General features: G+C 38.7%; 1 protein-coding gene and 1 long non-coding RNA gene across 23 annotated transcripts in view; one reads left to right on the top strand and one right to left on the bottom strand.

Moving 5' to 3' along the window:
• Positions 1-1,633: 1,633 nt before the first annotated feature.
• The window catches only part of LOC137863736 (uncharacterized), a 29,755-nt gene continuing 4,746 nt past the window's right edge, over positions 1,634-26,642 (bottom strand). Inside the window, exons 1-5 of one of the 2 annotated variants that reach the window (XR_011101091.1) lie at positions 22,864-24,779; positions 22,281-22,330; positions 20,683-20,732; positions 20,445-20,587; positions 1,634-2,423 (exon numbers count right to left, since the gene is read on the bottom strand). This is a non-coding gene — a long non-coding RNA (uncharacterized lncRNA). Of the gene's footprint in view, positions 2,424-20,444; positions 20,588-20,682; positions 20,733-22,280; positions 22,331-22,863; positions 24,780-26,642 lie in introns of those variants that run through there. The other variant, XR_011101092.1, reaches the window with a different exon arrangement.
• The window catches only part of AMMECR1 (AMMECR nuclear protein 1), a 112,493-nt gene continuing 90,711 nt past the window's right edge, over positions 4,861-26,642 (top strand). For 3 of the 21 annotated variants that reach the window (XR_011101087.1, XR_011101086.1, XM_068697135.1), the window contains exon 1: positions 4,888-5,142. Coding sequence is in view for 12 of the 21 variants with exons in the window: in XM_068697135.1 (XP_068553236.1) it covers positions 4,971-5,142 (172 nt within the window). In the remaining 9 variants the exon portion in view is untranslated. Of the gene's footprint in view, positions 5,143-26,642 lie in introns of all 21 variants that reach the window. The other 18 variants (XR_011101089.1, XM_068697139.1, XM_068697138.1 and 15 more) reach the window with 15 other exon arrangements.

The following is a 26,642-nucleotide window of genomic DNA, read 5'->3' as shown; positions in this document are numbered from 1 at the left end:
ATTATGACAGAATCCTTATAGGGATCTCACAAAATCTGTCAGTTGGCCCTCTGAAGAAAAGAAAATAAATTTTACAGAGAGCTTAAATAATGTCGGGACCTTTCCTGCAGTTATACAGGATTAGACTTACCCACCCCAAAAGTAGGTTTCCAACTAATCAAGGTAACCAAGACACAGGACAAGAGAATAGGCCTGGAACACACCAGGGTGGGATGAGATGCAACAAGAATGCATTTGGCAAGGGAGATTGGGATTAAAAGTGAGTTTTAAACACAGAGGAAATGTCCCAGACAGTAGAGTAGAAAGGTAAAAAGTGGAGAGAAGAAATAAGAGGAAACGTGAAGAGCTTCTGGTAGGTAACAGAAAGTGTCTGCATCCAATTAGCTTTAGCTAGAATGGCAGAAATATGACGTAGCAAGCCCTTGTGGTTCAGTTGTAATGTACAGGAAGGGTCCTTTTTTCAGGTTTCTGCCATAATGGAGGTATTTGGCACCTTTCTGCACACTGCTCAGATAAACAGTGCTAGCTGTACCGAAACAAAGAAAAAGACAATTGCAGCAACCATATCCATCAACCTCAGGTTGCCCTACGCTATCAAACCCAGCCCCTTACAGTTGAAATGATTCAGCTAGAAATATCCGTCAAGGCACTGATATGTATTATTATGATATGCCCTGGGACACTACTGCTGCCATTGAGGACTTACCAGAAGGAAAAAAATATCTGTATGAATAATAATGTGCACTGGAGTCACTGGAATTCCAACCTGAAGTTCATTTAGCACGTAATACTAAGCATCTCAAGATTCAGTGGATCTTAGGTTTAGGTTTTTAGATTGCCATTTTCTAAACTACTGTGTCTGAATTGCCACTTCATATCAAACAAAACACCGTGAAAGGCATTACAGAAGAGGTTGATTCAATATCTTAAATGAAATGAGAAAAATCTTTTAAATACCCCAAGGAGCTATCAATTGCTTTGATTCAATACATCTGGTTTAACCCTGCATTGATAAACTTTGTTAAAAATAGTTTATGTTGACTTGGTGATAACATGGTAAAAGCCATGAAAATTGGTGGGAATGCTGATAATTTTTTCAATTCAAAATTAGAAAAAAAAAAGAATTTCAGGAAAAAAAAATCTTAAGGCTTATTCACTTTCTCTCTTTTTTATATTATGGAACTTTCCATGTTATTTTGTAAGAAGAAGAAACACATCACATGTTGGGCAGTTAAATCTACCTTGTCATTGAAGAAGTGGGATTATGCCCTTAACCGTTTCAAACAATAACTTATGGTTATGCTCTGAACGCTACTTTATCTGATTTAACAAAGGATTGATGTAAACTACACATATTCAGCACAACCACTCAGATTTCAAAAGGTTCTAGTGAACAGAAGATAGCTTACCCTTGTGGGCACTACACTGAGCGTTTCATTTCCAGCATTTCATGACAGCATAATGTATTATTGTATTCTCAAGGCCATTAATTATTTCACCATTAACAGACACTTTCAGCAGATTTCTCCAAGTTTATTACTTTAATAAGGACCACATCCAGCACCCTGAATCAATTTTTTTCCTATTGATTTCAATGGAAGCAGGATTTTTGGTCAATGTTCCCTCATGTAATTAAACCAAGGATTTTCTCCACCCTAGTAGCTAAGATATTTTATTAACTTAGTGATTAGCTTGTTTTGACTTTTAAAAGCCCTTGTGTGAGCTTTGTTCTTTTTCAACTCCAACTAAGTTCATCCTTACAGTTCTCATGCTGTACTGTAAGACACTGTACCCTTCCCACCGATTTTATGAGGACTGCCATGTGAGGCCTGTTTATTTCAAGTCATGGTTACAGTTTTGGGTAATACAAAATGTTTTTTTTGTACCAACTCTAGCACTGTCATTAAAAGATAATAATCTGTCAATCCACTGGGAATTTTCCTACTTCAGTAAGTTACATGTGCCAGACACCACTTTGAAGTTCATACTCCAAAGAGTTCCCTGAACACCAGACTGGCTGATAGGAAAACCAGTTGGTGACATCCTGCCCCACTGAAGTGTGTAAAACATTTGCTTGTATTTCACAGTTTGTTTTTGCTCGAATAGTTTCTCTAGTGGAGTTCTCATTTACAGCCACGCTGGTCTGGTCAGCAGATTGCAGTGGTAGGAACGGGACTGTGTTTCTCCAGATCAACCAACACTTTCAGGCAAGACCATTCAAACGCCACTGGATGCTCAAATCCAAATCCTGGTGTGCTCACAGACACACAGCTGGTTTACTGCTCACACTTGCTTATACGACAGGCTCACAGCATAGCCTTGGTGAGACAGCACTGGTTCCAGTTACTTCTTTATGGAAAGATGAAAGCCAGCTCTTAGGTTACAGAGTGCTCAAGTCGTGTGATATTAAGGAAACGACTGAACTGGAGAAAAAGAGAAGAGCATCCAACCATTTAGCTCTCAAGAGTGTGCTAGATATTTTAGAGGTATAATGATATAAAGCATCCCATTTAGCAGAAAGAGATCTACTTGATCCATACATCTATTTAATAGGCACCATAAGCACCCGTGTTTCACTCTAAGAACGATGAATGTATGCTACCGTCTTTGTTTCCATGCCAAACCACCCATCTGTTCTCTGCTCAGAAATCTGTCATACTTTTTTCTTTTCACTTTTGCCCCATGTTATATTTAAGTTAAAAAATACAAAAACAAGCATTATCTCACATGTATAATTTATATTCTAAGCTCTCAGCACTAATGAAATTCAACAGAGAGAGAATGGCTCAGCATACTAAGTTTCCCATTGTTCGAGACAAAGCACGGCTTTATTGTGTTGCATTAGCAACCTCTTTATAAAAAGGAAAGACAAAAAGAGTGTTTGAATTAATGACCTCATTTGTAGAAAATAAAATCTCCTTTTTTAATGCATAGCTCATCTACTACCACACAGATACTAGCCTCTAATGGTAGCCTTATGCTGAAGTATCACTAGCAGAGTACCACATGTGATGAATTACCCACTAGCTGCCATTATTCTTGGCTTTAGGTTTTATTAACTTACTAAAAAGGTGACTATGCAGTCTTTTGTGTTATCACTTGCTGCTTCAAAGACAGGAACAGGTTTGTTAGGGCTTTTTAGGAGATTCATAATCAGACTTCTTGAGCTTACCATTAAATTTGAGATAATATATACCAATATGAAGTATGTGTGAGTAATTACTGCTATTTGTCTGGGAGTGGATGCTACACCATGAGAGTCATAATTATTTAGGCCATAATTTCTAATACTCTACATTTAGTTTTGGTCAGCAGAAGCACTTCAGAGACCGGCTGTTGGCATATAAATACAACAATGAGCAGCCTACTTCGGGCAGTGTCTGCTCCTCTAGCTTCTGGAACACTTCAGATCAGAACAGTCAGAACTGCAGATACAGCAAATGATCTGATAAATGCATGTTTTCCTCCAAAGCACCTGCAAAAGGGAAGGTCACAGCCAGGCATTCTCTGCCTTTGTAAATGTGCAACTTAACTACTTCTTTATTTTCATAGGACAAATGCCTAACTCCTTAGCCCCAGAGAACTTCACTGTAGCATGAAACGACAGCAACTAGTATATATTAAATATATTCCCATACACACAGCATTTGCAAGACAAAATGCTCTGATATTCTTAAAGAAGTATAGTTTCATGGCTTGTCCTTTAAAGTGGACAGTCCTACGGAATGATCACACATCTCTGTGGCTGAAGCACACTACCCATGTTGTTCTCCTTACGATGCCATTATTGTCTGGCATGACTTGACAATCTGATGGCAAAACAAACGCACACTGAAGTAAGGGCAATATCCAGCCTTTTTTCTCAGATGCATAGTTGTTTTCCAAAAGCAGCAGCTTCTCATAACCCAGTCCCATGTGGCTGAACCTAACCCAGATATAGCACTGAAAGCTCTTTTCCTTTTCAGTGTCAGTACAAAGAAAACCGGGGACTAGCTCCTAGCCCATGCTCTGGCAGCTTTAACACTGTCCTAAATAGGTTACTGAGGATTACTTTTGGCACTATTTGGGAAACTTAAATGGCTTCAAGCCAATGTACCCAGCTTTGTGCCAACTGCTTCTTGTTCTCTTCTAAATCAGGGAAGTAACATAAAAAAGTGCCAGGGAGCAAGCTGAGGGCTGGGGCTGAAGGATGCTACACTCCAGCGATCTGTGTGAGCACAGGGAATCCATAGGCGCCACCTCTACAGACCAGAACAACCTGGAGCAGTCCTTAGGCTCCTGTCATTTGTTCTAGGCACAGCACAGAGACACCAGTGTCTCCTCTGAGGCTGTGACACTCCAGCGATTCTTGAAATTTTGTCCATAAGTCACTGCTTGCAGAAAAAATTCTCAAAGTGGTACAGCACCCTTTCTCCTGCAAAATGTTACCTGAAATGTTTTCACTCTGTGGGACTACAAATGGCTTAAAGGAGGAATTTAACATACACCCCACAGAAGGCAGAGGTTTTCAGAAATTAGAACCGTGCAATTTCCAAGACCTCTGCAAAACATCAGCTTGCCTGACTGCTTTGAAATTTATTAAGTACGGCACTGCTACAAAATAGTCTCACTGCATCACAGATGTTGCAGTTGAAAAGAACTTTTTTGGTCATTTTTCCTCTCCAGTCTCCTGTTGCAGAACTTTCTTCCATGCTGAACTCCGAAGGGTTAACTGGCATTGCTTGGAGGAGGGGGAAATCAGAGGTCAGCTCATGTTCTGATACCAGTGAACTCACAAGTTACTCCTTAAACATGTGGTTTCATCGTAGGTTCTTCCTGCCAGCAATTTCTCACTTTAATCATACACCCACAGCAACCCAGATCTTTAAATTCAGCAATTCTTTCTCAGGTTTCAGCAAGTCATTGGCAGCCTGAGCTATTTTTGGGATATTTTCTCTACTGCAGATGCAGCTTAGGAAAACGCAGGGAGCATGCTAAAGACCTGCAGCTATTTGCCTTGTACAATTTGCTCATTTCTCTTTATTTCTCTGTTTTCCTGCACTGATCACTTAAAGGACAATCTCTCTTGCAAACAAAATCCCCGGAGCCTGATTAGAGGGACTGAAGGCTCCCAGACACGGATTGCCTGCCAGCCACAGCACGGTAAGGACATGGACACTTTTGGCTAGCCTTGCATTGCAGTTTTTTAAGCTTTGCTGAACGTTTATTTGTGTCCATCGCTTCCAAATCAACACTGCTGGCATGGCAGGCAGTCTCCAGCTCCTGGTCTCCATTTTCATTCCCTAAAATCCTCAGCACTTGTAAGTAACACATTTATACTCACCGTCTCTTTGTGTGTTCTAGAAATCAGTGACTGACACTAATTTTGATCAGTGCCAGGGGTTGTTTGTTTTACTTACATTTTAGCATCTTTTACAGATCTGTAATTTTTAATCCTTACTGAAACTGTGGGTATTTCTATTGCCTGATCTTCTCTATTTTAGGTATATTGTTAGTCTCGTTATTTAGCTTAGCAAATAATTCAAATCAGGGACTTGTTTTATATACTGTAGATGGAAACATTATAAAAAGACCTGCTATTGTTGGTTTACAATTATATACATATCTTCTCTTGTGCACAGGCTCTGCTATAATACCTTAAAGCTGCCACACAGCAGTGTGCTAACGTTACAAAGACAAATACGCTGTAAAACCAATGCAGCAGACTGAGTTGTACTAAAAATGAATCGGTTTTATCGTGCAGTTCTTCCTACACAGGCTCACAGAAATGCATGAAGTAAGCTCTGCAAGAATGATGAGATTCCTGTTTTACAGGACATACCGTTTTATAGAAGTACTTGTAAGAATATTTTACTTATACATACTACTGCAGGAAGATTAACACAGTTCTTTTCCTAATGAATGTACAAACCAAATTCTGGGAATTTGTGGTAACCGAAACTGGAGAAGGGATTCTTCTGGTCCCTTCCTGTACTTGAGGCTTCTCTGAGAAACTGAATTGTTTTATCCTTTCCAGATTACTGGTATGATGATTGCAAAAAGAGAAACCTCCTGAGGGCTTAATGTACAGCATCCAAATCTTTGACTGCAACTTGGTGTCTGCTGTCCTGCTGAGAGGTTTTAGAAAGCCTGACTTTGCACTTGAGGTAGGGAGGCCTTCAGATAGAGGAAGCAATCAGAAGCTATCTGTATCTGCTGCCAGGACAGACAAGAACATAATGGACAAATGTAGCCCCATTGTCTTGTCTATGAAAATGCTTAGGTATTACAGTCTGCAGAAGAAGCAAAAGTCAGCACATCCTTCCAAACGGTATTTTAGGAGTTAATTCAATCTTCACCTTTCTCTAAGGGAGATTTTTTTGTTCATTTTCCAGCCTGCAAATGTTTTTTGACTGATTTAGAAAACTGATTGGAGGGATGGGGGAAACATGCACAAGTGGACTGAAGGCACTATGTTCAGCAACAAAGACCTTCAGACACTGGGTTCTTATTTAAGGCTTAATTTTCAGCATCAGAAAAGTTACCATGTCAATATGCAAAGAATTAAACAAACAAACAAACAAAAAATAGCAAAGCCATGCAGAATATAATGACTTAGGATGCGGCGCACTAGAACCCAAAAGCAAAAACTCCAGCTGGTATCGGTGTGTTTCGGATCAGGCTCTGGAAGTGGTATTTTCGCTTCCAAAAGCCTCTCATCAGTTTTGATAGACAGTTTTCTCTGATACTATGTTCTCTCTGAGCATCAGACTGATCTCTGAGCCTGACTCTCTCCTCCCACTGGCGGATCTCAGTCTCAGTGCCACTGAAGTCACTGATACTAAATCAGTCTGATGAGACAGACGAATCAATCCCTTAGTCCTCAGTTCCATTTTGTACTTGATCCCAAACATTAGCACTCAGCTTGCTGGAAAACCTGAGACTCGATGCATTTCACAGAGACCATAGGCAGAAAGCAGTGATTATAGCTGGATGTGCTTTTGCTAAAGGTTAGCAAAGCATTTGATTGTTTACTGTTAAGAGAGGAACTGCTATGTCATCAGATGGGATGCAGGGCATGTATGTAAATCTAGATCCCGTATTTCTCTTCCAAAAAAAGTTACTCTAAGCACAAATAGGAGTCTACTGACACGACAAGTCTGTGCAGAATGTAATGTTTTTCAGCAACATAAAACTCATTATAGTGATGCACCTCCACAGATAACAATTCAAGTGCTGCTTGTTTGGGATCACTTTAGGAAATGTCATACTAAATTATGCCATTGGAAAAAATATTATTAGAAACACAATGAATGTTGGAAAGGAAGTAATATAAATAATGAAAAAGAAGATGCCATCTAGGATATATTAACTTCATATTTTTGAAACAAACTGTTGCACACAGGAGCTCTCTGGAAACTGAAAACCCCAGCTTCGTTAGATAAGGAACAGAGGTTAATGGGATCAGCAACTCTCCAGATGTCCAAAACCAAGCCCACACTCATGTTGTGCTGCTACGTTCATTTTGGCTCCCCACAGACTCCTGCACAGCCCTTTCACACAAAATCTTCAGACTAGGACCAGGAATAGCAGCCCTCTCAGGTAGGCAGAGGCCACTGCTGTTGCTGGTGTGTGAGAGGGGTCCCACCTTTGGTAGGCAGGCCTTGTCCCTGAAAATACAGACACGGCTCCTCTTGTAGAGGGAGCAGTGGAGCAGAAGAGAGGCTGACTGTGGAAGAACAGATAGAAATCACCTCCTGATCAGCTGGAGGTGCTGTTGAAACTCTGCAGGTAGCACCCATTGCCCACACGGCTCCTAGCCCAGGTAACAGCACGTACCTCTCCGTGCCCACATTCTCCTGGTTGAGGCCCTGCCTCATGACCTTAGAAAAAAGAGCACTGGATCGCTTGCACTCCCTCCTGGGGCTTGTGAAAAGTGGAAAAGCTAGGAGAAGACAGCAGCTCTCTGTGCTGTACTTTTTTTTTTTTTTTTTTTTTCTTTTTTGGTGCATATACATTAAATCAGCCACACACAAGATACTAAAGATTAACTGACTCTGTAAATGTACTAATTTATAATTCAGCAGCAGCAGTGATGCCAGGCACTCCATAACTCAGATTTGATGGTCTTTGCCTAGAGACAAGTATATGCAAAGGGCTAACGGATATCAATAAGGGCAGTGGCTGAAGTGGAACACATGCTGATTTACAGCAGAACTTGTTCTAGAGGCTGAACACGAGTCAAAAGTATAATTATTTCTTCACTTGAACAATCACAAAATTTGTCCCTCCAATTTTAATGACATCCTCAGACATACACTACAGTTACTATAAATCAGTTATCGTGCATGAGAACAGTCATGGTAATTAGTGAGTTATATTCTCTTCACCTGACTTTTTTAACTTCATTGTTTCCAATTTTAGCTGAAAATTCATGAGAAAAAAAATACTCCTGGACTACTCATAAATAGACTCCAAGTACCTTTAACTCTCAGTGGCTCCAGTGCCAAGCAGTAACTTTCTACACTGCAACAACCTGATGAGACGGCTGAGCCCTTTAGGAAAATTGAAAGAACAGTCTTACACTTCCTGGCTGTTACTTTGCACCTGACTGATTCTACTAAATCTGGTGGAGGAACTGGGTTCAAAGTGCAAGAAGTGAAAAGCACAAGAATATATTTACAGTGTACCACTAAAGATAAAGACGCCAGAGGCAGGATAGCACTGATGCCACCCTGTAAGTATGACTGAGTCCCTATTTGGGATACTACAAAGTTCTTGTCACCCATGTCCCAGAGAGACGAAAACCTCTCATAACAATGAGCTGGGACTATTAGTGCTTTTGGTAAAGACACCAGCAGGGAAATTAATTATTTAAGATGTATAACAATGTTGGCCCAAGAACAAACAAACATAAATCAACCATTACGACTAGACTTAGGACAATACACTGCAGCAGTGAGATGAGAGCAAGAATCCAATCTATCTATTTTAAGATGGAGCATGATCAATTACCAAAAGCACTGTATGTTTTTGCAAGCTGTTTTCTATGGTTACTGCGCTACCCTTGATTCATGTCAATATAAAGGAGATTAAGAATCAATCCCTGGATGCAATGCCTGGACAAACGGGCAGGTGCTACAATTTACTTTAATAGACATTGCTCCTTTTGACATCGCACATATTTCCATACAAAGACTAAGGTAACACTGGTGTGATAACATCACCCTCTTTAAGACACACAAACAAAATTACCACTTTGAGCTAGAGAGGGATGAATGGAGCAAACTTAGTTCATGTTGATATTCTGAAGAATGCAAGAAATCTGTTAAGAGACTGCACAGATTAGGGTATATTGAATGCATTTTATGTGTAAACGAATACTGAAAATTAATTTCACATTGAGATTTTTCCTCTTTCGCTCAAAAGCCAAGTTGAGCATTTAGCCCGCCAGCCTATACTGATTCCACTCCCTCCACTGTACACTGTGGAGGGAGGGGAATACTGAGAGCATGAGACTCGTACTTCCCCAAACCAAAATTAAATTGCACGCCACATGGATGAGAGAGAGAAACTGTAGTATAGATCTGGACTGAAAAAATTGGTTGATGCCAAAGCACCAGACCTTAAGAAACCAGGCTTAAATTTTTGTCCAAACCAGGTCAGAGTATCATAGCTCAGTTGCTGTGTAAATACTACAGCTGCCATACAGACTGCAGTAGTTAGACTCGGGCACTTCAGAAGTCTTTATGCAGATTGCAGTACCAATAAAGAGAAGGCTCTAAGCAGCCTTCAACGCAAATCAGCATTTCTCTTGCAGTTAACCTTCAAGTTAACCTTCAGAAATGGATGTCTGTTCTTTACAAACTAACTTTTGAAAGGTATCCTTGCAGAATTTATAACTGAAATTCCATCCCTAAAACTGGAATCAGTCACTGCAAATTCCACAATATTCAAGTACTTATATTATCTTGAGATTGCATGGCAGTGAGCTCCCACAGCAGCAATACAATATATCAAAGAGATCCATTTAAAAATGTCCAAGGCTACATAAAACAAAGCCACAAGAAACAGTTCATCTGCAGTCACTGGGCAATTTTACACAGAATTTTGCAAAGAAAATAAATAAATCCACTGGATGAGAAGACTAGATCTCTGGCATTAAAAATACTTAAATTGTTGCCACGAAATAAAAAGACATTGTTGAAATAGGTAAGCTGAATACTTTTAAATGTTACCTGTATAAAGACTTAGTTGAATCTTAAAACTTAAAAATAATATTGCTTAAAACTACTTAGGAAAACAAACAGTTGTCATTACAGCTTCATGAATTCAGTGATAATGCTTTGCAGACTGCAGGATAGTAACCCTCTCTGATACAGCCTTTTGCATTTCTAAACACTGGCTCCAGTTAAACACAGCTGTGAAAGACTCCTTAACTTCCCCATCACATCTTCCAACCTTTCTTTAGTCAGCTCTGGTGGACATTTCTTTAACTTTGCTGATTCTTGATTGACTTTGGTTTCAGTACATATGATGATCAGGCCAGCAATCCTAAGGAGAACTACTAGCAAATGCATCTAAAAATGTGCTCATTCTTGAAAATTCAAGCCTAAACCAGTAAGGCAAGTCACCAGCAGACACAAATGACACGCTGCAGATCCCAACTCCAACCTCTCCTGGTTAGGTAACACATTTCCTCTACCACCACCTGTTAGAGACCACAGCCACTAACTTTACCTACAGCGAGATACAATATACAAACTCAGAGAATACAGTATTTGAATGCACCAACCATCTACTAAATGTAAATACCACTTTTAACAAGGATAAAAAATGCAGGTAAAATTCTGTTCTCACAAACACCATTTCACATTTACCCTGAATAGGTTATGATGTGACCATATGTTGATGCCAGACACAGTATTCACCTTTCAGTCCTCAAAAGCCAAAGGCATAAAAAGGCTCAAATGAAACATTTTTCTGTTTGCAAAGGAAAAACAGGCCTCAGCTGGAGAAGAGAAAAGAGATTATTACCATTAAGTATGAGAAGGCCTTCAGATATGACAGTGACCTAGTCCTATAGATATATATAGATACCTAGTAATTTGACCACTTCAGTGTTAGATGGAAACAAGCAGTATTTCAGCCCTGCAGAGCATGCTGATAGCACACAAGCTTCAAATTTAGTTCTTTCACGTAGTTTGTCTGTGCTGGTATTATTAATAGGCACACTAAAATGGGAACTTCATCCTGGCTCAGCTTTGACTCATTGAATCGCCTTGGGCGTCACATAACCTCTGTCTCCAGTTCTCTATCTACATAATGTGTTTGTCTATTTAGTGACTTTACAGAATCACGGGGAAAACAAATGAGCCACTTCACAGAATTTTTAGACGGCAGTACACTGGCTTCCTGTATAATCTCCATGCATTTTTATAAAGCTTTGCCTGAATTTTAACATAAACCTGGCTTTTTCATCAAGGCAACCAAACTGTTTAAACAGAAGGAGGAACTATTTTAAACTTCCAAATTAAGTCTCCTAAGATTAGTAACTTGTAGTAAGAAAATGGAACCAGGGCTGCACAAAGCTTGGAGTCTCATAGTCCCAAATACCTTTATTTGGTGATGCTTATAAAGAAGATCTTCACTGTCCAGGGGAAAGGGAAGACAGAAGGAATCTTCGTTTCCCACCTTGAGATGAAATAACAGATAACGTGGACAGTATAATCTGCACTGTTCCTGGGCATACCAGATGGAAGAATCTGTCAAACACTCTCAGTTAGGAAACTGGCAGTGACAAGAGCTATATTATTTTGGAATCTGAACTGGCTCTGAGTGCAGGACGACCAGATTCACTTGACTGCACCAGAGGACATAAATCCTCAGTGTAGCTGAGATGATTTGCCTAAACGTATTAGTTATAGTTAGCTAGTTAGCGAGATAGCGAGTTAGCTATAATCTTAGTTACATATTTTCCAATTTTCCACTAAAACTATTCAATTTTTTTTAGCCTTCCGTACATTGTGACTTTCTGCTCTGAGTTTGGTCCTCTCTGTCTTAGAAAAAGACCCCTTCCCCACAAGGAATGCCCTCAGAGGACTTTTAAGACATTGACATACAGTACTCAAATGTTCATTAATTTTTAATGTGAGCCTGAAGTAGATGCAAAAATAAATTATAGAGTCATCTGATACCAATTTAAAATGGAAAGATGGACAAAGCAAGCACAAAAATTGCCAGAAGTTGAGTAGTTCAACAGTGATGCCAGGAGATAATCTCCACGCTGCAGCTTTACAAAGCCCAGGCATTGGGCTAACCCCTGCTGCCTCCATGGGAACTGGGGACTGAACCTCAAGGCAGTATTCTTTGGATGCTCACTCATCCACCATTTTCTTATTTTTTTCTTATGACTTGGTTTCCTCTTTAATTGCATTAGAGTCTAGATCCAAAAGGAACGGATGGCAAAGTAAAAGAATATTTGTAAGCATGGTGTACCTGAGACGTATGTTGAACAGTGGTACCTTTAATAACTGAGCTGTGAATTGTGGCCCAAATTTACGTTCTCTCAACTATGCCAACCTGCAGCATGGCTCTTGAGACAGCACAGGGAATAGCCAATGCTGTTCCGTTTCTATCTGTGTCACTACAAAGCAGTGAGGAACAATAACGCATCACCCAAATAGGGTTGCATGTAGCTATGTATGAAAACGTAACAGATGCCTGGAATTGGAAGTGCCTTGTCCATTCCAAAGAAAAAAAGAATTCAGAGCTCCGATCTAGCTCACAGCTTGTGTTCTCATGGAACTTGGCAGCAGAACAAGGGAAAAAAAACCCTAAAACTGAACTATTCACTAATAATTAAAAAAAATATTATGACATAACTACAAATGTTATGATATATATAGTCTGACCATGCTATCAGAGGACAAAAGTTCAAATGAGGATGCAAAAAAACAAGGTCTATATATTCCCAGTATATACTGGCACTATTCCTGTTGACTTCAGTGGGATATTTACTTGTTCACACCAGTTCTAATTTTGGGTTAGCATCTTTCTAATTATTACACCAATACACCATGAGTTACACCAGCCTAAAAACTACTCACTCTTAAATCTAAAGCAAGCTTCTCTCAGAAGCTGAGGAAAAGGCATATTTTCGTATAAGCATTTGTATTTAGACAGAACTTTTAGATACACTGTTATTGAAGCAACTTACCAATATAAAGAGAAAATGTTCTTAAAAAAAAAATCAAAATATAAAAGCCTCAGAGGCAGAGCAGCAAGAGCAGTTCATCTACATGACTATTTTATATCCAGATAACTGGAAAGCAACTTGAAAGTTACTTAATGGCTGACAAAAATAAAGTCTAACTTAAAATTTGATGGCAACGGCTCCAAATCTGAGATGGAAATGGGCACAAATCCTTAGAAAAAAAGAGACTGAAAGACAACGGGAAATACAGGTACATAGAGCCCCCCCTGCCGACAGGGGCACCGTAGAGTGCTTCACCTATACAGGGGAAAGGAGTTCCTCAAACAGAGAGTACTGAGGAAGGAACAGGCAGAGCCTTAGAGACATGTAATCTACTTGCTTTGTATAAGCAACAATAACGAATGCAAACACGAAATTTGAATGAAATATTTCTTCTTTCTGTTCTGCGGAAAATGAGATTTTGTTTCCATTGTGATGCAATCAAAAGCAAGTTTCAAAACTGCGAAATTTCCTGAGGAAGGGAAATTTTGAGTTGTGCTCTGCAAAATAGCCTTGTTAGTGTGAATTGCAATAAAAACCAAAAAGATACTCCACCCTACTGTGAGACAAACTGCAACAGCAACAAGGCTGGAGGATCAGTAGTAGCCCACAGCTAAACCAAAAGTATTGCAACAGCAAGTTCTTGGTCCTGGAGGAACCACTTTGCCATAGGTAGGGCTATCTACCTGCTGTGATGAGAAAGCACATATTTAGATACTTTACTGCATTATCTGAGGACTTTTGCCACAGGGCAGCTCTGTGAGGGAAAAAATGAAGACAGAACTGAAGCAGCCAAGTGGTCCATTATGTCTTCTCATAAGACAAAGAAGTGAATCATTTATGATTAGCGTGATAAGCAAAACCACTAGTTTAGGAGCTTAGCTATAAATACATTTTTTGATATGGTTATTGATTTACCATTTAATGATGGTTGGTTAAAAGATGAGGTTGCCCAAGATCTGCATCCATTACCATTAAGGGACAAGCGCTTAGGACTTGGGGATAATTGCTGTTTATTGACTTTGACATATTGCATACGTATTGTGGACATAATTCACTGACTCGATTAGGTCAGGGTGTATAGTTCAAAACTCTGTACGAATGTCAGACAAGTGAAATCCCTGAATCAGTATTTTATATATTAAAATATATAAAAAAATACAGATTATATAAAAGTACAGGACTGGAAGAGTACTTTGTGAACTGCTAGTTTAATTTTAATAATGATCAACAAAATTTTCATCTGCTGTAACTATTGCTTCACATGGAAAAGAAAACGACTTGACTAGGCTCCAACAAATGGCACTGCAAGTTTCTGCCACTAGAGTGTGTCAAGGCATATGTGAAGACTAAACCTCTTCATACTCAGCATCATTGAATTCAATCTGCTACCATACACAGGACAAAGTTAAGCAGTATGAATGTACTATTTTTATCGTTTCCTGCTTGACTGCTAGAACTTGTCTTAAAGGTTATACTGTTGGGAAAAGGTCTCATCCCATTACTCTGCTTGTGCTGGACACAGGGATTTTGATATGAATACTGAATAACACAGGCGTCCAGAACCAGCCCAGCCAATGTTAAGATTCATTGCATTATGCCTATGCTTTCAGTTCAATGTCAATGAAATATCCCTTCCAGAATAAGGCTCTTACTTTGGAGCCATATAATAAATAACCCTGTTATTTTCTATTGAAAAGTTAGCCCAACCAGCCAATATAACTAAATCTGGTACTCTGTTTCTCTTGATGCTAGACATGTACAGTTGAACAGCTGCATGGAAAATTTGCAACAGACAAAAAGAAAACAACAAAAACAACAACAACAAACACATACCTATGCGCAAACTGAAAATCTGATGTTTTGCTGAGAATGTAGATGTTCTTCTGTATTTAAGTAAAGCAGTTTGAAGAGAATCTATAAAAGCCCCCCTCTTTTATAGTAGAAAAAAAATCAGAACAGTTAAAATTAGAAATGCGTAGGCATAAAGCATTGCCAGGATCAAACAGAATATGTCGAAATGTACACATTTGGAAATGCTAAAAATCAGGTTCTGCCTCCATACTTTGCAGAATGAAGGCTTGGCCCCTTCTCCATCTGCAAAACTGCACCAACAGCACTCCCTTCTCTCTTTTTGCTCATTTTTTTCTCTTCAGATTGCAAACTTTTATTAGCTGTGTTGATCACACAGGCTACATCTCAGTAACAGTTTCTCAATATCCATAGTGCCTTCCTCTCGGTGAAGATTTTAGCTACTAGATCAGCCCTATGAAGTATTCTTTAAAACACATCAAACAGTAACAGCAAAACCCCATTGTATGAGTAGACAGGAATCTATGGGACAAGACACAGATTTAGAGTCACATGCGTCTTAAAGTGGTTTTCTGACTGGAGACATGCAGCAGCAGTTTCATTCCCTATCTACTTCCCTTAGGAAAGGTCTCCCGAGCCTCCTGAGCCTTTCCTTTCCTGGAAACTATCTGCATTCTGAGCTTCCAAAGGCCCACAGCATTGTGGTGACACTGATGACTGAGCAAAAGTCTTCCTAAAATCTGAAAGGATCCTTCCAAGTCAGGCATGCAGGGTCAATATTTAAAAACAAAACAAAACAAAAAAGTAGATGAACCCCTGATCTGAAGATTTAGACTTTGAATTGCCCAGATCAGCCTGAGAAAAAGGGGGAGTCTGACTGGGCATGTGGAGTTCTCATCCAGGGACTACCTGAAAATGATGTTACATGCTGCATTTATTGGAAACGAGCTGGGGCTGATTAGGGAAGAAGGAAGGTGAAAGAGAAGAACAAGAACACGAAGTATAAGGGAAAGCTCTGTGACTGATAAGGTCACATTTACTCCGTGTGTGCTGAGCTGTGCAGCCTGATGAGTTCATAAGCCCTTGCACACCACAGCTTCATCGCAATGAACAGGAGTCGAGCCCAGGCAGGGTAAGCCACAAGGCTCATGCTCTCACACATGGTCACACTTTCTTCTGGTGACCAGAAGAGAGGAGCTGTGTCCTTACACCCTAACAGAGGTGTAAACAAACGACTTTTCACAAGTCACCTGAATATTATCAGAATAGTGTCTCCTTGGAACAATAAGTATTTTTTAAATTTATACTAATTTTGAAGTGGAAAATGGGAATTCAAAGATGAAAAGTTTCTTTTTATATGTGTTAAAAATTTTCCTCTAAAAACTTAAAAAAAAATCTATTATTTCACTTGAATTTATTTTTCTAGTTCAACCCAATCTCAAAAATGGTCCCAGTGCTTTCAAAACTCTGTTATTCTAGGAATTTAAAAACCATTGCAAATTTTTGTCCAGTTATTTTCCTAAATTCAAGCCATGTTTTGGCCCTATAATCATGGGAAAGGAAATATTCAAGAGGTTTTCTAACCTTCCTGCCTCCTGCCACCGTTTTCTAGGTGATGTTGCTTGTCCCTTCCCAGTGGCATCTCTGCCTTGCCAGAGATCCTCATTAACCATTTTCTAGGACTGGAGTGTGAAGGCCAGAAAGGGAACTTGCTGCTTTTACAAAGAGGGGAGAGCAGCCAGGAGAAGGTATTTAAATTATGTTCTGAGGCAGAACAAAGTTGATTTATGTCAGGGATTATTTTTATCTCTCCAGTCAAGTAGAAGCTATGCAGCGAGGTCTGCATGGGTGCAGACACGCAGCACTGTTTCATACCAGACAGACTCCGATGGCGTTTGAAAATAAAGCAAACCGGGCTGCAGGAGGACCTCTGCCCTGCTGCAGACCTTTGCGCAGCTCTCCGCAGGGAAGTTTCCCACGCCAGCCCCAGGAGGTGGCTCGGAGCTCAGGTAGGGCAAGGTCTGCCCAGCTTGCACCACCCAGGCAGCAGCAGGCAGCCACGCGCTGCTTGCAAGTTGCCAGCGGAGAATTTCCATGGACGAAGAAGAGTGTCACATCAGGCTCCTGGATTTACCACACCACACCTGGCCTGGCTCAACAGAAAAATGGGGTGGACGTGCCATGTTCTTCATTCTCATACTAATGCTAAACACATCTGAGATCAGAATAGCTCAACTGTGAACGCCTGGGATCTTTCCCCTGCTTTTGAGGTTGGTTCAGACACAGGAAAGAATGCGTTCATCCAAAGCCCACCACCGTCAGCAGGAACCTTCCCATTGATTTAAAGAGTCTGCATCAAATCCTAACAGAGTACCTCTGCAGAATAACAAAAGGGGGAAATAAAAACAAAACAAGCAATCAAAGAAACAAACAAAAATCAAATAAACAAAACAGTGAAACTACCTCTGGAAGAGGAAAACCTATTTCCTCAAGATTTTTTTCTTTGAAAAAAGGCAGCGTACTTACAAAGTGCTTAATATATAAATGTGTGAACTACATTGCCTGAAAGGACATGACCTAATATTTTGCATTTAATTGGCAAGGGTAGAGGAGAAAAATCAGTAAAAAAATTGCTAGAATAAAAAAAAAATAGAGGATATTCCCAAGCAGTATACTGAAATAAATAAATTACGTGGATTTTAAAATTCTCTTGCAGTATTTGAAATAGAAACATCGCAACACATTTTCAGTGCTTGAAAGCCAGAACAAGTTCCCAATAAAATAACACAGAGCTACATTTTCCTGTACCATCAGCATACAGGCAGTGATGTGCAAGCTCATAAATAAGAAATTTAAATGCATTTGTATGTTAATAAATGTAATGAGATATATAAAAATTAATCATCTGGTGAATACAGTTCATAAATTACAGAGAGTAAGGAACTAATTGGATTCTCCTCATCTTGTCTGTTGCCTGTGAGCTACATATCAAAGGTTCCCTAGAACTGAGAAAAATAATACAGCTGGAAAAGGAAGGATTTCTATCCAGATGCCATCAAGTAGTTTGAACTTTATGATGAGGAGCTTTGTATGTTTTCTCTTTTCAAATTTTGCAAGTAAAAATACCACTTATTTTACAAGACCTCCATCCTTTTGAACAAATACCATTCTGAATCAGTGAGGTATGTTACAAAAAAAGTTAATTATCAAAAGAGTAGCTAAAAGGAGCAGCTCTTACATTAACTATACACTTGAATGTCTTGGAGACTTCAGAGAGCACATGATCACAAGAGCTAAGATGTGATTTTACATTTAATCAACTGTAGAAATGCAACAGATATATGTATTTTCCTAATGAACCTATCTCTGAGTTCTTGGCGTCTTGAATCAGAGCAGCAAAGAGCACTAGGACACAAGATGGGATAAAGCAAAAATAAAAAAATGAAAAAGGTAACATTTCTATTCATGCTTCCTTTTAGATACATGCTATATACATATTACATTCACAAGATTTATTCCTTTCTTGGCATGGATTTTTTATGGCAACATTACTTGTAAGTAGAACAGAAAGATTATAACATATTTTTTAGGTTTAACAAATACAAATAATGTTCTGCCTACTAAAATTCAAAGATTTCTTTGAGTCCTATGTTATATTTGCTTATCTTTTTCCCCACTATGAGAGGAATCACATATCATTCCTAGGAGATAATGAGATCTAATAAGAGTAGATGAAATTTGCACAGCAGTTTGCAAGAAACAGAACTATTTTTTAATCTCCACTTTACATAAACAAAGCTGATAATAGCAAACCTTCTGGAGAATGAATTATTATCAATTAGCCCTAATGTGGGTAGTGCATACTATAGGAACATTTCAGTGGTAGACAAATGCAATTTGAGAGAGGTTTGTTCTCTAGCAGTAAAATAACAGACTGAGGTCACTTTAAACAAACGTTTGAAATGCAGTGTATTATTACTATTTCAATCACTGCCAATTGCCTTTACTTACTCTAATTACTGTTTCATTAGATTTAGAACAAACATGTTTTGCTATATGCTGCAGGACAACATAGAACAAATTAAGGTGATTCAGATTGAGATTTGTCATATTGTAAGCACATTCTGAAGCCAAGTCTCTAAATCTAATATATATAATCCAAATACCGCCACAATTGTACCTGTTTCCTGCAAAAAATAAAGTGAATCTTCTATGAATATTCTAAGTAATAATTTCTTCCTAACACTACTCCTTTCCTAATTTTCCAAAAGGTGTCTTTGTGAACACAATTGTCAGATTTTATTAGAAGTAACTAATTAAGAGCTGTCTACAAGCTTCATGGAAGGGATTCCCTTTTTCACAGAAGGGAGATGCAATAGGCCACCCTGATTTACCCAAATATTGACAATCATAAATACACTGAAATATTAAATGATGTATAAGCAAGTAACTACCTTTCTGAAAGATGACAGATGTTTTAGAATGGAAACATTGAAAGTTTCATCACAAATGAATTCATAATGCACTGGTTTTGAACAAAACCAAAACCCAGCAAACCTCCAGACTTCTTACTTACCTTTTAAGGAAAAGAAATGTGTATGTAGGATAGTTAGCATGAATAGCTATTGTTACCTCCTTGGTCTTGGAAACTGTGAATGTATGAATACAACAGTTCACATACCCCTTCCTTCATACATAGCAGATAGAACAGGTTTCCTGCATTGTCCTCATGAGGCCTTTAAGACTTGAAACTCTGCATTAAGGCAATAACTGTAATCAAACCACATGCTTCAGTCAGTAATTCACAGGACTCAGGAAACAGTTTCCCTGATGCATGATTTCTTTTTATCTATTGGGTTTAATTATGGGCATTTTTCTTTTTCATCTGAAGCATCTGCTCGGCCCTAGCTGTCTGTACCAGATAAAGTCAGAAGTTCAAACGAATACTGACAATAGACCTTTAAAATTAAAAGCAATGTAATTCAGCAATGTATAAATCGTATTCCTCCACTGGAAGCTTTGCAACTGTTAAAGCACAGCTGGCAATTCTTGTTCCAGTACAGAAATAAATCATTCAATCTTCATTTAATGGTTTCTCAAATAATTCTACAAACTTTGCGTAGCCCAAACAGCTTTTCTGATCATTTTCCCTATTAGTGAAAGCTACACAAACAGTACTGAAAAAAAAAAAAAAAAAAAAAGTACTACTACGTTAGAGAATTCAGTTTTGGCTAATATATTTGTAGTCCTTGTGCCCCCTTTCATGACTCCACAGCAGGGCCCTAACACCACAATCCTCTGACCCTTGCCTCTGTGCATCCTTCCTACTCTGCTATTTTTGTGTTTACAGCCCTTTTTCTGAAGCACACAGCCTAGGTTGATCACAGAGTCCACTCACCTCATGATGGACTGCAGCTTCAGGCCACTGCAGACCTCTGAGTGAAGTACAGATATGATCCCATTTGATATGGCTGCTTTACTTTGTGATGTAGGTATGACCACATAGTTCATGGTGACATAGCTGTGTTAGGGCTTGGGCTGCTGCTAGGGAGACAGGAACGTGAGAAAACATGGTAACATGGGTAATGTGACTGTAGTATCTATATGTGCACAAGGTCTTTCACACATTTCCTTACCTCTGTACTGAGATGACATCAGTCATGTACACAGCATTACTTCCCTATTCCTTGAAAAAAAAAAAAAAAAAAAAAAAAAAGTTTTTTGACCTTTGGGGTCAAAATTCATACAGAAAACCCAAAGCTTCTTTACTCCACCTTCAAAAAGACTATCAAGATGACATGTATGATTTGGCAAGCAAGAATCCTGCATCTCTTTAGTGTCCATGGCTCTTAAAACACCCTTCATTTAAACTATTTCTGATCCCTTTTCTGTTTATGCCCTTGGTAGAGGTAGTTCAAAGAAAGCACTTTCCTTATCCCCTTCTTTTCTGCAAGTTCTCTGTGTTATCCTCTGAATTCTTGTTCTCAGCATCTCTCACTTCCCTCTCTGCCTGGCAGACAAGGTAACCTTTAGGGACCCTTGTGCTCTTAGAGTCACCACAGGGCAAGGGTTACAATTCGTACAAGAGCTGTCTCCTGCCAGGCTGTCAGCAATATGCTAATGTGGTGGCCTGGCAAGTATTTGAGAACATCACTTCTGGCAAAATAACTGTCCTGAGTAGTATTTGTCATATACACAGCTGCCTATCCCACAGGAAAAAAAAAAAAAAAAGAAAAAAGAAAAAAAAAAAAGAGCCCTGCAAAATTCAAGTCTAATAAATTTTCAAACAAGATGCCCATAGGAACTTAGGACATGAGTCCATGTCAGTAGCCATATGCACTGAAATCCTCTTCATACGCATACCCAGTATAATGGTTTCATGCACCATATATCTAATCCGTAGTCTCTGCTTCAGAAGTAAGGACCCGCTATAAATTTCAGAATTAATTCAAACATTAAACAGAATATAGGTCTTCATTACTTTGGTTAACGAGCAGTTAAAGAACATGGCAAATGACCAAATCATCAGCCTGCCATTCAGTTTCAGCTATATGCTGTGCTACCATTTCATTTCAGGTTCTTCAAAGCCCTGCAGCTGAACTACAGCCGGGTATTTAATGCAGAATTATATCTTTTGGGGGAATGTGTTATTTTTAAATGCCTAATAATTATGAATTCATTTGCCATTCTTTTTATAAGCAGGAGATCATAATGAACTCATCTGTTATTCATGTGAATGTCAAATGAGTTCCCACAGGAGTTTTATTCTAATTCACTATTAGTTAGTGGACTCATAAAATAAAACGCTATCCATTTTCCACTCTGAATATCTAACACTTGGTAATTGTTCATCAAAGGGCAAATGCAATATTTTTCTTTGATAACTTTCAGTTCTGATTTAACCAGGTAAAAAAAATGGGTTTAAAGTTAATGTACCTTCAGAAGCAGTTAAAAGTAGATTTGGTACACTGTGAATCTGTCATTTTAGATGCAGCGCGTGAGATCACGAGCTAGTATTTAAAAATGTAGATGTATTGTACTATAAGCATACACTCTTGAACTATAGGCATTTAACATAAAAAGACAAGCTACATAACAAATCACACTCTACCCCAATATATAACGCCTAATGATAGCTCAATGAAAGGCACACTTTCAGTATTCATGAGATGATCACAACAGTTTTCATGCATCTGTTCTATTGTGGTTAAAAATGCATAGGTGGAATACTTACAGGTTACTGTGGGATTTGAATGTGATGACACTGGGCAGTGGGACTTTGACCTGTGAAAACAAATACAACCTTAGCAATAGAAAAACTGGGAGAAATCAGACTTTATTTTTTTTTCAGAGTTAAATAGGTGTTTTTTTAAAGATTTTTTTTTCTAAGCCCCTAATTTAAAGTGAATGTTAGTTGTACAGACCTAGCCCATGAAGTAATACCCCTGAAATGTTTCAGCAACTGTCCCTTAGATCACTTCCTACACCAGACTTCCCCTCATTTTATTGCAGTATGTCACAATGACTCTTCCAATACATAAAAATGCTATATAGAAATGTTAACCAAAATGAGTAAACTATTAGAAAGATGTATTTCAAATGGAATAGTAACAGCTGTAGAAGCCCCGTTTTAACTGAAACACTAGACAAGTATATTTCAACGTTGACATTAAAACTCACAGGCAGATGAGTGCTTTTTTTAAGCTGAATTAACATCAGGATAGGTTGGTAGTGTTAATGACTGTCTCAATCACTTCTGCACGGAAATGGTCATTTCCTCAAATCAAATGCTCAGTGCTTATACAAAAATATGTTACCTCTGTGCAATCTCTGGCAGTCAGTAGGTGATTAGAATATGAAGCATGAAGAAACTGTTGAGAACAGGCACGCAAACCAAGTTTGGTGTGTTCATACGTGAGTATCCACATAGATACCGTTTTCCCTGAGACCAGAGGATAGCTCAAGAGACCTAGGAACAGACAAGTTGTTCATCAATTTACAGTGAGAACCTACAGGTTTAAAAGGCCTGGTGTGGAACTCACTGTTCTGTAACAATAAAATTCTATTGACTTCATTGGAGTAATTTGATTTGTACATATCTGAGAGGAGAACTGACATTTGCAATAGAAAGTACATCAGAAAATGTTACGTTGGAGAATGTGAATGCTGCGGAAAGGAAGCAACAAAATTATGAATAAGGCTGCAGTTCTGTGAGAGACTGGGTGCTACCAATTCTCAGATTAAACTTTATTCAGCAGCTTGAGGCTTACTAGTCTCCTCCAAAGCCTTAAGGATGTAATAAAGAATTAATAGCTGGATGCAGTGCACGTGAGTTGTTTGGCTTTTGCTTCTGCACTGAAAAAAAGAACAATCTGCAGGACTGAATACTGGAAAGCAGACAGGGTGAGGGTGAGAGGTGACTCCTGAGGCACCATAAGAACCAGCCTCATGGGGCTCCACTGATCCAATTGCCAATGACGAAAGTGATGACTGCAATGAGAAAGGTTTTGCCGGAGCCTCGCTGGCTTTTTGCCACAAGAGTTAACATCTGCTACTAATTAGTGTTCTGTATGGATATCTAAGCTTTTTTAAGACAATGAATTTAGCCCTTTCTAGCAGTTAGAGGTTTATAGCACCAAAGTACCATTGCCTTTATGACAAACACTGGCATTTGTCAGTTTGAACCCAGTGTACTGGGAACATTTTTTTCTTTGCACAGAAAAAAATAAATGCACCAGCATGACAAAAATGGTGATTTTATAAAACCAGTCACAGAAAGGAGGATTGACATGACATTCAGGTTGACACGTACAGATCAGAAGCACTGGAAGACAGGAGGTTAAGAAATTTAGGCATTGAATATAAAGGCTGCTAATATATCTAGAGAAACAGGAAAAAATGACATTCAATAATCAGTATGTTACAATAATACTGTAGAAGGAAACACTTATGACTGACATGCATATTTTTTTTTAATGCAATAGTCTAGTGCAGCTAACGAACGTTCTCTTAAAACAATAGCTTAAAGATTTTGTGAGGCATGACTAGAATTGTCTGATATAAAGTGACTAGTGAAGCCCCACCTGGAACAGTGGAAGCAGCTCTTGACCATCTTAAGATCAACGAGTTCCTTTATAGAAGTGAGAATAGTAAAGGGCAAGCAGAAAGATTCACTGATTTTTGGTATTCACAAAGATTAAAGAAAAAAGTTCTTTAGTCTTTGGAGAACAGCATATCTCCCTTCTCCGAAAGGCACAGAGAGCTGGCAGCTTCAATGCTATCTCAGCAGTGTAGAATACCAGAGCAAGGGAGCATGAACCTAAGCAAAGAACTTGCCATTAGAGGAATGTAGGTGAAATTCCTTCACACCAAAAGCTAGATAACACATGCAAAAAGATAGCAAAAGCAGCTGTCAGAGTAAATTAAAACACTTCACAAGAAAATTAAATAACATCTGAAAAGGAAGCTCAAGTAGTCTTAAATCAAAAGGGAGACCAAAATTAATGCTTGTTAGCTTCCTTACATGGGAGCATTTTCTGTCATCCGAATCAACTGACACTGCTAACAAATAATTAATGTTGCTAACATTCCCCTCTTTTCTGAAATTTCTGCTCCTTGCATTAACTGAGCTTTTATGTACGTTTCGTTTCAGTGTTTTTAGATGAGATGTGAAATCAACTACTGACCACCTGGTTAGAGGTCTAGTACAACTCTTAGAAATGAACAGAAATGTAACTGTGATGTTCTGATCAGATATAATTCTCAGCAATTACATTCTATCCTCCTAAATTATTCAATTGGAAATGAATGATAACTTTCTATCCTTATACACCTCAGCTGCGGTGCCTGATTCGATTGTGGTGAGGTTTCAATAGGGTGGCTGTATGACTGCATTGGGTAAACACGATACCCACGGATTGTTCTAAATTTACTGATTTTAAACTTTTACAACAAGCACTTTGCACTCTTCATAAAAGAGAAATGCTGCTAATCCATATGCTTGCTGTACAGCAGTGGAAAACATTTTGTGAAGGAGACTAACTACAAACAGCCATGTCAAAAAATATGTCCTAAGGCTTATTATTAATGTATCAGCTAGCATAAATCACTGAAGCTCCACTGACCTCAACAGAACCATGGTGAATTTCCAGTGAGAATACTGCTATGTAAGCTACATATTCTTTTATCACTGTACAATGGAAAAATACATTCAAAGAGGATAGGACATTGCATTGGCATAGTATTGGAGGAAGAACGCAGCTTCACAAAATTAAGTGAAACGAATTCCATGGAAAAGCTACTCCTAGTCTCACCTTATTACAAGTGCTTTGATATTTAGGTTTTTAATTAAATGACTTTCTTGACTCCCTTGACACTTTTAACATTTAACATTTCTGTCTCTAGTTAGAGGACTGCCCAATCCTACATATATAGAGAAATTACACTTGGACATCTTTTTTTTGCAAGTCTATGCCCAGTTTTGTAGTGCAAGCTCCATGCACAGATGGTTTAACGGGACCAAACCCTAAATTTGCATAAGAGTGCAAAATGCCTGTAAAACAATGTTAAATTTAAAATAACACAGACTAGATTCACAGGGTGGTGATATTGTAACATAGCTCAAAATATGAAACAGGGCCAGGATTCCAGTAACACAACATGTGAGGACCTTTTGTCTGCTGGCTGGTATCACATCCTGAAATGAATTTTTGTACAAGATTTTTTAGGAGAGACTTCAATAGGGGCTTAATATATGGAACAATAGCAGGATATGGCCTCTAACTGGTAAGAACAATTACTGTTCTCAGGCATGTGCAAGTTAACTTTATTGGATTTTGTGCACACTTTCTGGCCTAGATTCAGAGCTGCGTCTAATTTCTCATGGGCACAGCTGAGGCAGTGAGCCTACCGCAGAACAGTGACTGTTCTGTCTGCACAGAATATACCAAGGAAAACTCATATGAGCCTCCAGAGTGTGATAGACCAGTTTGGGAATAATGTGAGAAAGCCAACCAGGCAAAACCACTTTCTTCCTAGCTACACTCATAATGCCTCGGAGGCTGCAGTGCAAGGGGAGAGTTGTCTAGACTGTCTCCACAATGGGTGGGAACTCCCCAGACCAAAGGAATTCTCAGAATGTAAATCTTCCAGTTTTATGGCAGACCCATCCAAAAAAAGATCATTATGATGGGAAGCTACAAAGATAGAATTTAACCTCTGAATTTTGGGGAATGTAAGTACAGACTCTTCTCTAGAATAATATCCTCCACAATAAAACTAACAACTTCACAGAGATTCTGACCATGTACGTCGCGCACTTTTTGGGAGTTCATTTTTACAGAATAAACTGTGGTATAATGTTTCCCTTAGTTCTAAGAAAGTGGAAAATGATGTATTTGGAAAAGAGGGCTTTCTTTCCATTTCCCTTTCTTTCATTCCCTAGCTCTGACTTTTCTACAATCTTAAGTATAAACTACTTTTCTTCACTTTCAAGGCTGTTCATCTACCTTCTCTCATTCATATCTTTCCTTCACTGGCCTTCATCACCTATTATTTAAAACTCAAAAGCCTCTAATTTCTGACAGTTTCCCCATAA

The sequence above is a fragment of the Anas acuta genome, chromosome 13, assembly GCF_963932015.1.
Source record: "Anas acuta chromosome 13, bAnaAcu1.1, whole genome shotgun sequence".
In the NCBI taxonomy this organism is placed as follows: domain Eukaryota; kingdom Metazoa; phylum Chordata; class Aves; order Anseriformes; family Anatidae; genus Anas; species Anas acuta.
Note: the sequence above shows the minus strand (reverse complement) of the source record. Positions and strands in the feature narration are given on the sequence as shown.